At 41.8% G+C, this 13,795-nt stretch overlaps 1 protein-coding gene and 2 long non-coding RNA genes across 3 annotated transcripts; 2 read left to right on the top strand and 1 right to left on the bottom strand.

The window, feature by feature from the left end:
* Positions 1-211: 211 nt before the first annotated feature.
* Positions 212-3,681, top strand: LOC138978309 (uncharacterized). The gene is made up of 2 exons (XR_011459640.1): positions 212-1,439; positions 1,930-3,681. It is a non-coding gene; the product is annotated as an uncharacterized lncRNA (long non-coding RNA).
* A 495-nt stretch (positions 3,682-4,176) lies between these two features.
* LOC138978308 (uncharacterized) lies at positions 4,177-10,911 on the bottom strand. The gene is made up of 5 exons (XM_070351003.1): positions 10,809-10,911; positions 9,918-10,088; positions 7,483-7,723; positions 5,911-6,073; positions 4,177-4,992 (listed from the first exon to the last, which is right to left on the bottom strand). The coding sequence occupies exons 2-5, from the start codon at positions 10,052-10,054 to the stop codon at positions 4,478-4,480; spliced, it is 1,056 nt and encodes a 351-aa protein (XP_070207104.1). The 5' UTR covers positions 10,055-10,088; positions 10,809-10,911; the 3' UTR covers positions 4,177-4,477.
* A 53-nt stretch (positions 10,912-10,964) lies between these two features.
* LOC138978304 (uncharacterized) lies at positions 10,965-12,935 on the top strand. Its single transcript, XR_011459639.1, has 2 exons — positions 10,965-11,537; positions 12,467-12,935. It is a non-coding gene; the product is annotated as an uncharacterized lncRNA (long non-coding RNA).
* The last annotated feature ends 860 nt before the right edge of the window (positions 12,936-13,795 follow it).

Below are 13,795 nucleotides of genomic sequence, written 5' to 3'. Positions count from 1 at the left end.
AAAGTCCGCTGACGATTTGTAAATGTGTTGAGTGTCTTGTCTCTATGTATAGTGAATCCAGTCTCTTTGCGAATTGCGTGATTTTTAAAGTTAGTTTTATTGGTCTACATTTGGGGTAAAAAAAAAAAATAAAAAAAAATCCCTACCTACCGACCCTATTTTTTTTAGCCATGTTACCAGAAACAGACAATTTTTATTTGTTGGCCTTATGTATATATGTGAATGAGTATGTAGTGTATGCTTTTTAAATGCACACCCAGAAAAATGTTAATGTCATAAGATAGGACAGAATATTTCAACTACAGTGGAACCCCCTTTTTTATGATCTCAGAAAAAAGGGGAGGGAATCTTAAAAAGAAGGTATATTTACAGAATTTGATAAAATCCAGGTTTTTAAGTCTTAAATCAAGGGTGTATTATTCTTCTTCTTCGTTCATGGGCTGAAACTCCCACGTTCACCCATGTGTTTGCATGAGTGGGTTTTTATGTGTATGACCGTTTTTACCCCGCCATTCAGGCAGCATACGCCGATTTCGGGGGAAGCATGCTGGGTATTTTCGTGTTTCTATAACCCACCGAACTCTGACATTGATTACGGGATCTTCCCATCTTCCCCCTTCCCCTGTCGTGATATAACCTTCATGGTTCAAAACGACGTTAAACACCAAATAAAGAAAGTAAAGAAAGAATTACGGGATCTTTCCCGTGCGCACTTGGTCTTGTGGTGGCACTAGCAGGTCTGCACATAAGCTGACCTGGGAGATCTGAAAAATCTCCACCCTTAACCCACCAGGCAGCCGCCGCCGGGATTCGAACTCACGACCTTCCAATTAGGAGGCCGACGTCTTACCACTGCGCCACTTCACCCGTCAAGGGTGTATTATAAGATGGGTTCTACTGTATTCAGAGTTTGATTTGTTCCAAGAACTGTCTGTGAATGCAGATATGAAACAAATGCATAAAGTAAAACAAGGCAGGGCCAAAAGATGTTCAAAGTTGTTCTTTCCTTACTGCTAACCTGGGGTTTGTATTCTACACATTGTATTCAATAATACTCTTTAATTTGATCATTCAAAATCATGCTTAAGGATTCAACACCATGTGGAAAGATTCAACATCATGCCTAAGGAAGTACTACACATAACTACAGTGAACCTCTGTTATAAGACCCTTCATTGTTTGGGTCTATTTTCCCTTCATATGGACAGTAAATTCACCTGTATTTTAAGACATCTCTGACCCCCCGCGGGTTAGGGGGAAGAATTTACCCCATGCTCCCCAGCATGTCGTAAGAGGCGACTAACGGATTCTGTTTCTCCTTTTACCCTTGTTAAGTGTTTCTTGTATAGAATATAGTCAATGTTTGTAAAGATTTTAGTCAAGCAGTATGTAAGAAATGTTAAGTCCTTTGTACTGGAAACTTGCATTCTCCCAGTAAGGTCATTCCCGCAGTGGGGCACTGCGGTTATGAAATTAAAGGCCCCTCCTGTTTTTGGAACCGCAGGAGCTTTCTAGTTTGCTGTTAGGTAGATTTTTGGTTCCTTTTTCCTGTCATGCTCTCTTTTTCTTCATGAATTCTTTTCTTTTTTCTGCCTTCTTGCTCATTCACCTGTATTTTTTCCAAAAATCTCTTCTCTTGCCGCTTGTCTCGCGATTCATGTATAGTTTAATCTGTTAGTGTTCTGATGTAAGTCCAGCAGTAGATAGGTTAAGCCTATTTTAACATACTGGAAACTGGTAATCTTCCAGTAGGTATTAATTTAGTTTTACTAAAGCCTGCTGGGACACAAGTAATGGGTTAGTGCATTTGTAAACAGGAATCGCTTGACAAGTGGCCCCCTTCATCCCCCCCTTCCTCGTCCTGATATGGCTCTGCGTAGTCGGCTGGACGTTAAGCAACAAATAAACAAACAAACAAATCCCAGTAAGGTCATATATTGTACTAGGTTGCAAGCCCCTGGAGCAATTTTTTGATTAGTGCTTTTGTGAACAAGAAACACTTAACAAGTGGCTCTCTCCCATCTCCCCCCCCTTTCCCCGTCGCGATATAACCTTCGTGGTTGTAAACGACGTTAAACACCAAATAAAAAAAGAAAGACATCTCTGTCAAGACCTAATTTGTCCGATTTTTGGAAAGTCTTAAAATAGGGGTACCACTGTACGGTGTGATTATAACATCGGATCTGAAAATAGATATTGATGGTGCTAGCTAAACATTTTCACTCCATGTTTCATCTAAAAGGGCAGCAGACGGGTTGTTATGATTGGAGTCTAGTCTGCTGCCACGAGTTCGAGTGATGTGATTCAAGTAACTCCCACAATACATAGCGTTTCTTGTCATTGATAATGATGTACTGTACTTTCAGGCTTTGAAGGCATTGTAACACTGCCGGTTTGATTCTGTTCTTTTCTGTAATATAAACTATGAACTGAAATGAGTTTCTTCTGGACTTGCTCTTATGAATCTCCAAACTGACTGATCAAATTATGATGGGGATTCAGGTATTACTGATTACTAAGCTTTACTGTGTTGGATTGTATACTGCTGAGGGCAGAACACTGTGTGCTATCAAAAACCCTTGTGGCCCAACTGATGACACCTGGACATAGGCATGCATGAATGTACGTGAAGGTTGTGATTGGCTCACTTATGAATATTACAGGCCTGGGAATGAGTAAAAGTGGTTTGGGCGTACTGACGCAGGGTTCGTACAGGTCATGGAAAACCTGGAAAGTCATGGAATTTCAATTCAAGCCATGGAAAGTCATGGAATTTAACAAAAATAAGAAAGAAAAAAAACAACCTTTAGCACGCCAGCGGCGATTTTTGTCGCCTAGCGATTCCCACCCCTTTGCCAGCCAGCGGTGATTTGCGTCGCCAGCACAAGGCTTGTTCGTATGACCAACTTCTCGTTCGTATTTGCATACGAGAATAACGGTATTTTTAACGGCACTTGAGCCAAAGCGAGGCTCACTTCCTTCCGTTATCTCGTCTGCGCTGCATTTGAGTCGGTTTCGTCGAAGTTTTCTGCTTTTGTTTTTGCATCGATAAAGTACTTTAGCGCTTCGACAAGCAAGATGGAGGATGATGAGTTTGAAACTTTCTTTCGAGTTGTTTCTTGACAACAAAAAGTATGCGGAATTGGAACGAATTACCGAGGAAGATCTTCGCAATGAACTGTGTATCGCGGTGAAAAAATGACAGTTCGTCAAGTCACAGTGACGGTTACGAAACAGAATTTACGAAAGTGCAGATGGATACAAACAGTGGCTGGTCCAGTTTAGTGAAATGACAGGACCAGCAAACATTACCGATAATCTGACTGCGTAGCAAATGCTTGACTTGCTTGTCGAAGAGACACTGCGTAGAAACTGACTCATATTCAGTGCAAAGCAAGCCAGTGTCAAAACTGGCAGTGACAAGACGTAAAAAGTTTGCATGTTCGGAAATGGCGACCTGTGGATCTTGTCATATTTACGACAAAAGGTGTATCATTCCCAGGCCTGGTATTAACTACATTTGATTGTGAGAATGACACCTTTGTCGGTTTCTGAACCGAGTTTTCCAAAAAGCTTGCGATGGTGTGCCCTCTGTGTGTGGTTTATGAGAGAGTGTGTGGTGTGCTGTGATCATGATCCTTAAATTACTGTAGGAAAAATAAAATATTTTGAAAAAAAAGATGAGTCGGCTTGTGTGTTTATTTGTAATTTGACGGAGCATGGCAAGTTCAAACAAACAGTGTCAAAAACACCAGCAGACATTGTAACACATTTATTTATTACTAGATGAATACCTGCTTCGCCGGGTACCCTTTACTTTTCTTTACTTTATTTGGTGGCCGGGTACCCGGCTTTGCCGGGAAGAAGTAGAGCCGAATACCCGGCTTTGCCGGGGAGCAAAGCCGGCGCACCGAACGAAGGAAGGGAGATAAACGCGCAAAACACTGGAGAAGATAAGGAAGAGTTACTGGGAATGGATGTATAGAAAAACCAAAATCGGTTCAGCGCTGTGCGCTGAGAGCACGTGTTGAAAATTTTCATCAACCACATTGTGTCCGGGGTGTACCTGAATATGCCCACCAAATTTGAAGCAGATCCATCGAGAACTTTGGCCGTGCATCGCGAAGTGACAGACAGACAGACAGACAGACAGACACAAGCCGTATATAGATATAGATGTGCAATTAAGCGCAAGGGCTTGATCTCTCTCACTTTTCGCTGCCTCTTTCATACACAAAAATCGAATGCATTCCACTTAAAATGGTACAAGTTTCAACAGCCATTCTGTGATCTCAAACAAGCCTTGAGTACCTTCCAGGCTGCTTCACTTTCTATTCATGCACATCCTCATACACTTAACAAGCAAGTTTCACTCTATGTAAAGAAAGCTGCTCTGTTAATCAAGACCCAAATTCAGCTACGTAATGAACCGAGTTCCCTGAAGTTTAAACCAGGTCTATTATTGGTAGAGCTTACATCATTGTGAAACTGAAGACTGTGAACTTGCAACATTTTTTGCTTCCTGATCCTCTGTAAGCTTTGCTTCACTTTTCTCGCTACCTGCAGCGACAATAGAATCACTTCCAAGGTCGACGTTGCTTCTTTCATCCTCCACTTCATGAATTTCGCTGTCAATTTTTGGAAGTGTTGCATCGGCATCAGTTGTGAGAGTTGCAACACTGTCTGCATCATCATTTTCAACATTTCTATCACTGTCTACATCACTTCTGCAGTTTGGCATATGTTCGTAACTTTTTTTACCTTCACCGATCAGTTTTGAGTTTTCGTTACCAGACCCTGCCATAGAAACTGCATTTGCAGACGAGAATGGAGAAATGGTGTCACTGGACGTGGACATAGCCCAGGGAGGTACAGGCACTGTTTCTTTGAGTAAAACCTTTGGTTCTTCACCACCGTCTCCACAGTCCCCAGTTCCAGTTTGTTGATCATCCCCTGTGGATTCCTCTGGTGCGTATGGGTTGTAGTTGAACACTGTGGAAAAGAAATGAAACTGTCAGCGGGATACAGTATTTGTTGCCAACTTCTAACAGAGTAGAGTGGGCCGGGCTGAGGGGAAGAAGACAAAGAAACTTTAAAGTTATTGGACTTCTCACTGCAAGGTGCATCATCAGGAGACCCTAACCCCAGGGTTTTCATGCAGTCATGCCTCAGGCATCTATCCATTTGAGACAATACCAAGTTTCATAGACCTTGCAGGGATTCAAAAACTGGCATGTTTGTACAATTATTTTGTATAATTGCCCAGGCAGGACAGCTTAAGGCTTGATCAGCCTCCAGGCACAATGGCGTGGTGGTAAGACGTCGGCCTCCTAATCGGGAGGTCGTGAGTTCGAATCCCGGTCGCTGCCGCCTGGTGGGTTAAGAGTGGAGATTATTCCAATCTCCCAGGTCAACTTATGTGCAGACCTGCTAGTGACTTAACCCCCTTCGTGTGTACACACAAGCACAAGACCAAGTGCGCACAGAAAAGATCTTGCAATCCATGTCAGAGTTCGGTGGGTTATAGAAACACGAAAATACCCAGCATGCCTCCCCCGAAATCGGCGTATGCAGCCTGAATGGCAGGGTAAAAACGGTCATACACGTAAAAATCCACTCGTGCTAAAAACATGAGTGAACGTGGGAGTCGAAGCCCATGAATGAAGAAGATCAGACTCCTTACATGAACTAATTGCATCAAAAGCCTACATGAAAGTCTCTTAGTCTGGAGGAAAGAGAGAATTTATTCCATCTCAGGTAGTTAATGTCAAAACATAGTTATGAAGTCTGTTTTACCTCATCCCCTCACTACCAAATAACAATTATAAAAAAATAAAAAAATACTCGCCCTCCTTCGATATTTCAAACTTTCAGTTTACATTGGGTGTTACACTGTACAATCTTTCTCACCGCTTTCTGGGTAGCTGACTTCTTTGAGCGTGAGGCCAAAGCCAGGCAGAGCTTCAATCTGGCCGGGGTTGTGCAGGCTGGGGTTGTCAAGGGCATACTGTAACTGTTCCATGCTAAGCTTGCCCCGCGCCACCATCACCATGGCCCCCATCATGCGTCTCACCTGTCACATGACAATGACTTCATGTTTAGAGTATGAAAGCTGTTTTTATGGGACCTATTTTTGCAGCCTTCAAGTCAATATCGGTTTACAAAGCATCTCAGCGTAAACACTGATGAAAGTCGCTCATTCCACTGCACTCCACTAGTCTAAAAGATATTTGGACAAATTCAATGTTAAGATCTTTACGATAACATAAACAGTCTTAAAGTAACACATTTTGTGCAACAGAAAAGTCTTCTTTCTTCCTGCAAGGAGTCAATTAATGGGTGATGACTTTGATGCTGATGGGTAATAACTGAGATAAAAACATACTTTAAGCTAATTTCTTTCCTGCTGTCAATACTTCGTTTCAGAAACGTCCAACACTTAAAGGCACAGTAAGTCTCCCGTAAACCATCCCAGATACTGTCAGGCTTTTACACACAGTACAAACACCCTTCCATTTGAACGCTCACCAAACGGGAACATCCTAGGTGCCCTCCGTAAAGAGCGAGCAATTTTCAAAGAATTTATTTTTGCGTGGTTTATCTTACCTCTGAGCCATCGTGAACCCGTGTGATCAAGTTTTTCTTTTTCACAATGTAGTCGTCAGTTAGTAATTTGAATGCGACTCGCTGTGAGCTTATCTGCAATAGCACGTTAGTAAGTACCTCAGACTATGCACAAAACAAACGGCTGTGGTTCACAAGAACTCTAGCAATGGCTTTTGACTGTTCAGAGGAACTGGCGATAGCATAAACCGTCGTCTGCTACGAGAACCATGACCTTGCGTGACCCTGCTTTTCTTTTTTCAAACTTTCAAAACTTCGAATTGTACTGATCTTGTCTTGATGAAAAAAGAATTCTTTTATGATTTAAGAATGTTTGTGTAACAAGCTGTCAATTTATTATTTAGATTTTAAAAGTTAGGTCTAGCGCCAAAACGCACCACGGTCCGATTGTCTGACACTCTCTCCGCAAAATTAATTATTTGAAAATTGCTCGCTCTTTACGTAGGGCACCTAGGATGTTCTCGTTTGGTGAGCGTTCAAATGGAAGGGTGTTTGTACTGTGTGTAAAGCCTGACAGTATCTGGGATGGTTTACGGGAGGCTTACTGTGCCTTTAACTCTTTACAGGGCTAACACCCCCCAAAAAGGAGAAAAACCTGAAAGGCCAGTGTCCACGGCGGCAGGGCCAAAGAACAGCCTCTCTTGGCATAAAATACACATTTTCCCTCCATCAACCATCCAAACTAAAAAAATTTTAAATTTTTTTTATAAAGGTTTACTTCCGGAAACCGGATTTTCTGGTTTTAAAAGTTTTCAAAAACCGGCTTTCCGGCGAAAACCGGAAAGGTGTTAGCCCTGTCTTTATGATGAAGATCTTTAGCAGAAGGCAGCTTCAGAAATAGTTGCAGATGCTCATTACCTGCCTGTAGAGAAAAGACTTTCCATGAAAGTGGACCTCCCAGTAATCTATGATGTTAGACACACCCTCGCGATGTTCTTCCATCATGGCGCTGCCGCGCTGTACTCGTACGCTCATCTCAGCGTCCGTGTTGATTTTACGTCCAGTCTTCAACAGGTTCTTTGTGGAGAAAGACATGAAGTTATGCTTGCCAGTCAGGACTTCCCCAGCTTTCAGGAACAGGTCAACGTCAAATGGTGGGCTGGAGATAAATAAGAAAAATCTCTGATTATTTAGGAATACAGTTTGTTTGTTTGTTCGTTCATGGGCTGAAACTCCCACGGCTTTTACGTGTATGACCGTTTTTACCCCGCCATTTAGGCAGCCATACGCCGCTTTTGGAGGAAGCATGCTGGGTATTTTCGTGTTTCTATAACCCACCGAACTCTGACATGGATTACAGGATCTTTTTCGTGCGCACTTTGGTCTTGTGCTTGCGTGTACACACGGGGGGTGTTCGGACACCGAGGAGAATCTGCACACAAAGTTGACTCTGAGAAATAAATCTCTCGCCGAACGTGGGGACGAACTCACGCTGACAGCGGCCAACTGAATACAAATCCAGCGCGCTACCGACTGAGCTACATCCCCGCCCCTATGAATACAGTGGAACCCCCCTTTTAAGTCCCCCCCCCAATGTAAGACTTCCTCCCTTTTAAGACCCTGTTTTCTTAGACTTTCAGTTCATAACCTCCATAAATGTATCCCAATTTTAAGACTCCCTACATTTTAAGACCGGATTTTATTCAGATTTTTGGAGGTCTTAAAAGGGGGGTTTCATTGTAGCAAAATCTATTAATTTAGAGTAATGCAGTAGCTATTGCACAGCAAAACTTTGGGTAAAAAATAGGAGTAGGACTTTTTTCAGTTTTGTTACCTTTAAAGTATGAACACTTTGAAACTTTTGTTTTGTGCTTTTGTTGTTGTTACACTTTTACAGCAATTCGTTGTTTTCTCATCTATATATATATACGACTTGTGTCTGTGTGTGTGTCTGTGTGTTTGTGTATCTGTGTGTTTGTGTATCTGTGTGTTTGTGTATTTGTGTATTCGCCATGCACGGCCAAAGTTCTCGATGGATCTGCTTCAAATTTGGTGGGCATATTCAGGTAGACCCGGGACACGACACAACCTGGTCGATATTTCAACACGTGCTCTCAGCGCGCAGCGTGGAACCGATTTTGGTTCCACCTCAGCTATTTTGGTTCCACCTCAGCTACCCGGGCCCCCATACCGACACACCAAAGCCAAAGTTCTCGGTGGATCTTTTTCAAATTTGGACACCGTATTCAGCTACACCCCGGACACAATATCATCGATGAGATATTTCAACACGTGCTCTCAGCGCGCAGCGCTGAATCGATTTTGGTTTTTGTGTTCATTTCACCATTATAAGTAACTCTTCCTTATCTTCTCATATTCTCCAGGTTTTCAGCGTTTACCTCCCTTCCTTCGTATGGTGCACTTTTGTGTCAGTGGAGCGTCTTCGGATATTCCCGGCGTTCTGTTACTGTTACTATTTTTAGAAGGTCAACGCAGTGTCCAGAACGTAAATTGGACCCGTAAATTATCCTCACTGTAAAAGTGCAAAGGTCGAATCAATTTATAGCCACGCGAAAAATACACTGTCATCTATCTCTCTATAGATACGGCTTCTCTGTGTGTTTTTGTGTGTGTGTGTGTGTCTCTATGTGAGCAACACCTGTGCATTGTTCAGTTCTGTTTGTGATGTGGTCTGGCGGCTTTTGTGTAATTTTATGTACTGGCCTTCCTTTGAGAAGCCATAACTTGCTCAGTCCTGTTTGAGTGGAGTTCGCCTCCAAAGGTGATTAACACGGTTACATTCGTCGACAAGGATGGGACTCGATATGGTCAGGAATGGCATTATGGCCACTGAATCATTTTCGTGCTGTTCCCATTCCACGAATCTGGGAGGGACCTAAGCTTGGCGGGTCCATTGTTCGGACCCGGCGAAGCCGGCGTACGGTTCTAAGTACTTCTTCCCGGCGAAGCCGGCTACCCGGCGAAGCGGGTATTCATTCTAGTGTGTAATAAAAGTCACACATGAACTATATTGCTCAGAAAATGTCCATGACTTTTCTAAGATTTCAGGAGCTCTGACAGCAGAGGTATAACTGCAGTACACTCATGTGCTGCTTCAGACAGTCATCTTGAAGCAAGCAAGACACGAACAATAATTTCTACTTACTACACTTTACTAGCCCAAGCTACAAATTCGGGTATCGCAGTAGCTATTGCAAATCAAAACTTTGGGTAAAAAATAAGAGCCATGTAGGACATGCTTCAGTTTTGTTACCTTTAAAGAATGAACTCTATACAAGTTTTGTTTTGTGCTTCTTCAAGCAAGCAAGACAAGAACAATAATTTCCACTTACTACACTTTACTACTGAGTTCAGAGTCCTGTGCAGCCCATGGCAGTCCTCTCCCATCAGGGTCTAAGTACACGTTCTTTTTCTTCACCACAGCTAGACGATACACGTAGCTTCTCGCTGTGGCTACGTGGCGAGACATAAAGTCATCTGGTACTCTCACTGTGTTGTGGATTCTGAAAGAAGAATGGTTTTTCAACATGGTGATGGAATGTGAGGGACATGTTTGAGTTTTAAATGTGCACAAATGTAGTTTTTCTCTGCTGCTTTCGCACAAGACACAAATTAGTCATATCTCGGGGCGGGGATGTAGCTCAGTCGGTAGCGCGCTGGATTTGTATCCAGTTGGCCGCTGTCAGCGTGAGTTCGTCCCCACGTTCGGCGAGAGATTTATTTCTCAGAGTCAACTTTGTGTGCAGACTCTCCTCGGTGTCCGAACACCCCTGTGTGTACACGCAAGCACAAGACCAAGTGCGCACGAAAAAGATCCTGTAATCCATGTCAGAGTTCGGTGGGTTATAGAAACACGAAAATACCCAGCATGCTTCCTCCGAAAACGGCGTATGGCTGCCTAAATGGCGGGGTAAAAAACGGTCATACACGTAAAATTCCACTCGTGCAAAAAACACGAGTGTACATGGGAGTTTTAGCCCACGAACACAGAAGAAGAAGAAGAAGAAGTCATATCTCGTATATGTAGTAAGCTGAGGATTGTGACATTAAACACAGCTAAAAGGAGAAGTTTTCTTCCTATTTTTGTTTTGTTTTTTAAATGTTATGAACCAATCTGCAGTAATTTTTGTAAGAAGTCAACTTTACCACCACCACCACCACCCACCCCTCCTCCTCCTAAATGAATCACTATTGTAACCCTTGTATTATGGGCATGCGCTTACCTTAGTCTTTCACCGCTTTGATTGAGGGACTTGTTCAGCCTTGCAGTAATCCAACCTGGGTTGAACTCTCGTTTAGGGTGATGTCTGCAAAACACAAAGCTCTTCCCTGAAGAAAATAACAACCAAACTTGCAACCCATAAACATTTTGTGTCAATAGACCTTTTTCACTTAAATTTTGGCGCATGCGCTGTGAAGTTTATTGTCAGATCTACCGGAACTAAGGGGCAAAAGGAAAAATCGACAACGAGGCTTGGTGCAAAGTAAAGTGCGGAGACGACGAGACAAACTGTTGTGTTTACAACTGCAAGTGCAACAGTGGAATCAATGAAGACAGAGAAATACGGTGGACAGAATTTGTCATTGTATGGCTTTCCGATGGGTGCAATTGCGAAGGCGCAAAAGCGAAGGACGCGATGGGTGCAAGCAATCCGACGACAGGGGTTTGTCGTGCCCAGAGATCTGTGCCATTGAAAAGTCTGCTCGCGTCACTTCGTGTCTGGCAATGGCACGGCTATCAACGATGCCAACTCCTTTGACTTCGTACCCACCCTTAATCTTGGATTTGAGAGAACATCAAGAACAAGTGACTCTAGCAGAAGGACAAGGTACTGGTCGGAGACGTGACTTTGTCCGCTCAGTGAAGACCGACGACAAGCAAGCGGTTTTGCTTCCACCCCCCAGTGTCAACGCTGAAAATATCATCGGATCTGGAAGAGACTCAGAGCCAAGTAAGCTTTGTTTGTTTTTATCAATTTATGATCTGCTGACTTCAAATTGTCTTCCTACATCAGTGTATAAGAAATTTAAAATGAATCGGCAGCCCAAAACGAATGCATAGGAAGGGTCACGAAACAATTGCAAGATTTTAGAAAACAAACAAACAAGATCTAGACATATGTCGACAAGCCGCGTGCATGCAATCAACCAGAGATCTGTTGCTACAGTATCTCTGAATCAACAGACTCTTGAATCGAGAAGATTAAGGAGGTTAGGCCAAAAAAAAAAATAGGTCTGTTTACGGTAACATAGGCCAAAAAAATAGGGTCGGTAGGTCGGGATTGTTTTTTTTTTTTTTTTTTTTTCCAAAAAACCATATTTTTACGTTATTTTGCCAAAAAAACTAGATCTTTTTTCCCAAATGCCCAAAAAAAGTCTAGGGTCGCGCGAAAAAACTAGGGTCGGTCGGGTTACCGTAAACAGACCTATTTTTTGTTTTTGGCCTTACTTGATACAGATAGTGATGCAGTTTTCAAGACATCGATAAAGCTCATGCTGAATCATTTTTTTTATTCCCAGAAATGTACCATTGAATTGATGCAACAACAAAAATAGCACTAGATTTCTACAATTTTGATTTTGCATGGAACACTCCAAAATAATTTCCGGGGAGCATCTCCCGCACCCCTAAGTTTTTTTCAATTTCAGGAGTTATTTCCCTCAGGTATTTTCATGCTTAAATGCTGTGAGTGTGATGCATGTGTAATCTCATAACTCATAACTCATAACATTTTATTGATCCAACAAAGGAAATTAAATTGGTCATCAGCACATATAGGTCATTAATTAATAATTATAAAAGAAGAAGAGAAGAAAATTTATAACAAGATCATTGTTGCTGATTATATTGCTAATGTATACATTTGATTTGTATTTACAGAAGCAGCCATTCCTTTGCCCTCTGCATCTAGTGAGAGCTCAGGACCAGGGCCAGATCATGCCTTTGCAAAGAGGGACACGACTACATGTGAGGGTATTGTTATTGGAACACAGACTACCTCAAGTTGGCAGAGCTGCAGATGACAATTACATAACAGGCCTCTGTGATTAATCGTCTGACTGAAGATGTTTCTGGCTTGAAGAAAGACAATATGAAGGTGAAGGAGAACATACGCTCTTTTTCTGTTGATTCTCTACTGAAAAATGACACTGCAGTATGGTTTCACACATATGGTGATCTTTCGGTATGCATGTACCTACTTCGTAAAAAAAGGCAGGTCTACATTACTGGGTTGATGAACTGCCAAAGGCCACATCACTCCAAAGAGCAAGAAGCTTATTTTGTCATGTAATGGTTTATATAATTTACTCTGGTACTGTATAGAATAAAGGGCCCATTATCAATCAAATCTCTGGTCTGGTCTGAGTTTGTTTCATCAATGATTGTATGTGAGCTTACGAACATAACGATTCCCACTTTAAATAAATGCGATCAAGATAATTAGGTAGACAACATGTCAAGAGACGTTTATTCCTTATTTCTTGTTATAATTGAAGGATATTATTATGCAATATACTGCTTTGTTTTTTAAAATGGCTTCAAATTGTCTCCCTTGTACCGACACTTTAGTTCACAATTTGTGCATTCACTTGAGTTATTTCTTAAAGAAAATTACCCCCCAAAATTATTCAAAACAGTCTTTGACATATCTACAGTTTCATTAAAAGAAAAACTGTATTTTATTTTAAGTGATAAATAAATATAGACAAATCTTGGGACTGTGCACAAACTGATCGGCTTGAACTCAAAAGTCGCAGCCAAGAATCTTCTGCAACTTTTGAGTTCAAGTCTGTCAGCTTGTGCACGGTCCCACAATCAGTTCAAAAAGAATTTTCCTTGATATAGCCTTGAAAAAAAAAGTAAGTAACAAATTTTGTACAAACAAATTTGTTCAAGGGAGACAATTGGAATCATGTTTTTTTAAAATCGGTGAATTGCATTATAATTTCCTCCAAAAAATAACAAATAACTGTGAAATAAATTGGAAAAAAAGTGCTAACATTATTACCTTGATCAGATCGATGTGTATGACAAGGAATTTCTATGTTTGCTGATTTGGTTGTCCGGTAATGACTTTCATGCACAGGGCTTCTAAATTCACTCGCTCAAACGCTCATGTCTGCACCAACATTCAAACACGTCCATATTCATAAGGGATGGTGACAACACGCTCTTAAACAACAAACATGGCACAAAACGAATGAACAT

This window comes from Littorina saxatilis, linkage group LG10 (genome assembly GCF_037325665.1).
Source record: "Littorina saxatilis isolate snail1 linkage group LG10, US_GU_Lsax_2.0, whole genome shotgun sequence".
In the NCBI taxonomy this organism is placed as follows: domain Eukaryota; kingdom Metazoa; phylum Mollusca; class Gastropoda; order Littorinimorpha; family Littorinidae; genus Littorina; species Littorina saxatilis.
Note: the sequence above shows the minus strand (reverse complement) of the source record. Positions and strands in the feature narration are given on the sequence as shown.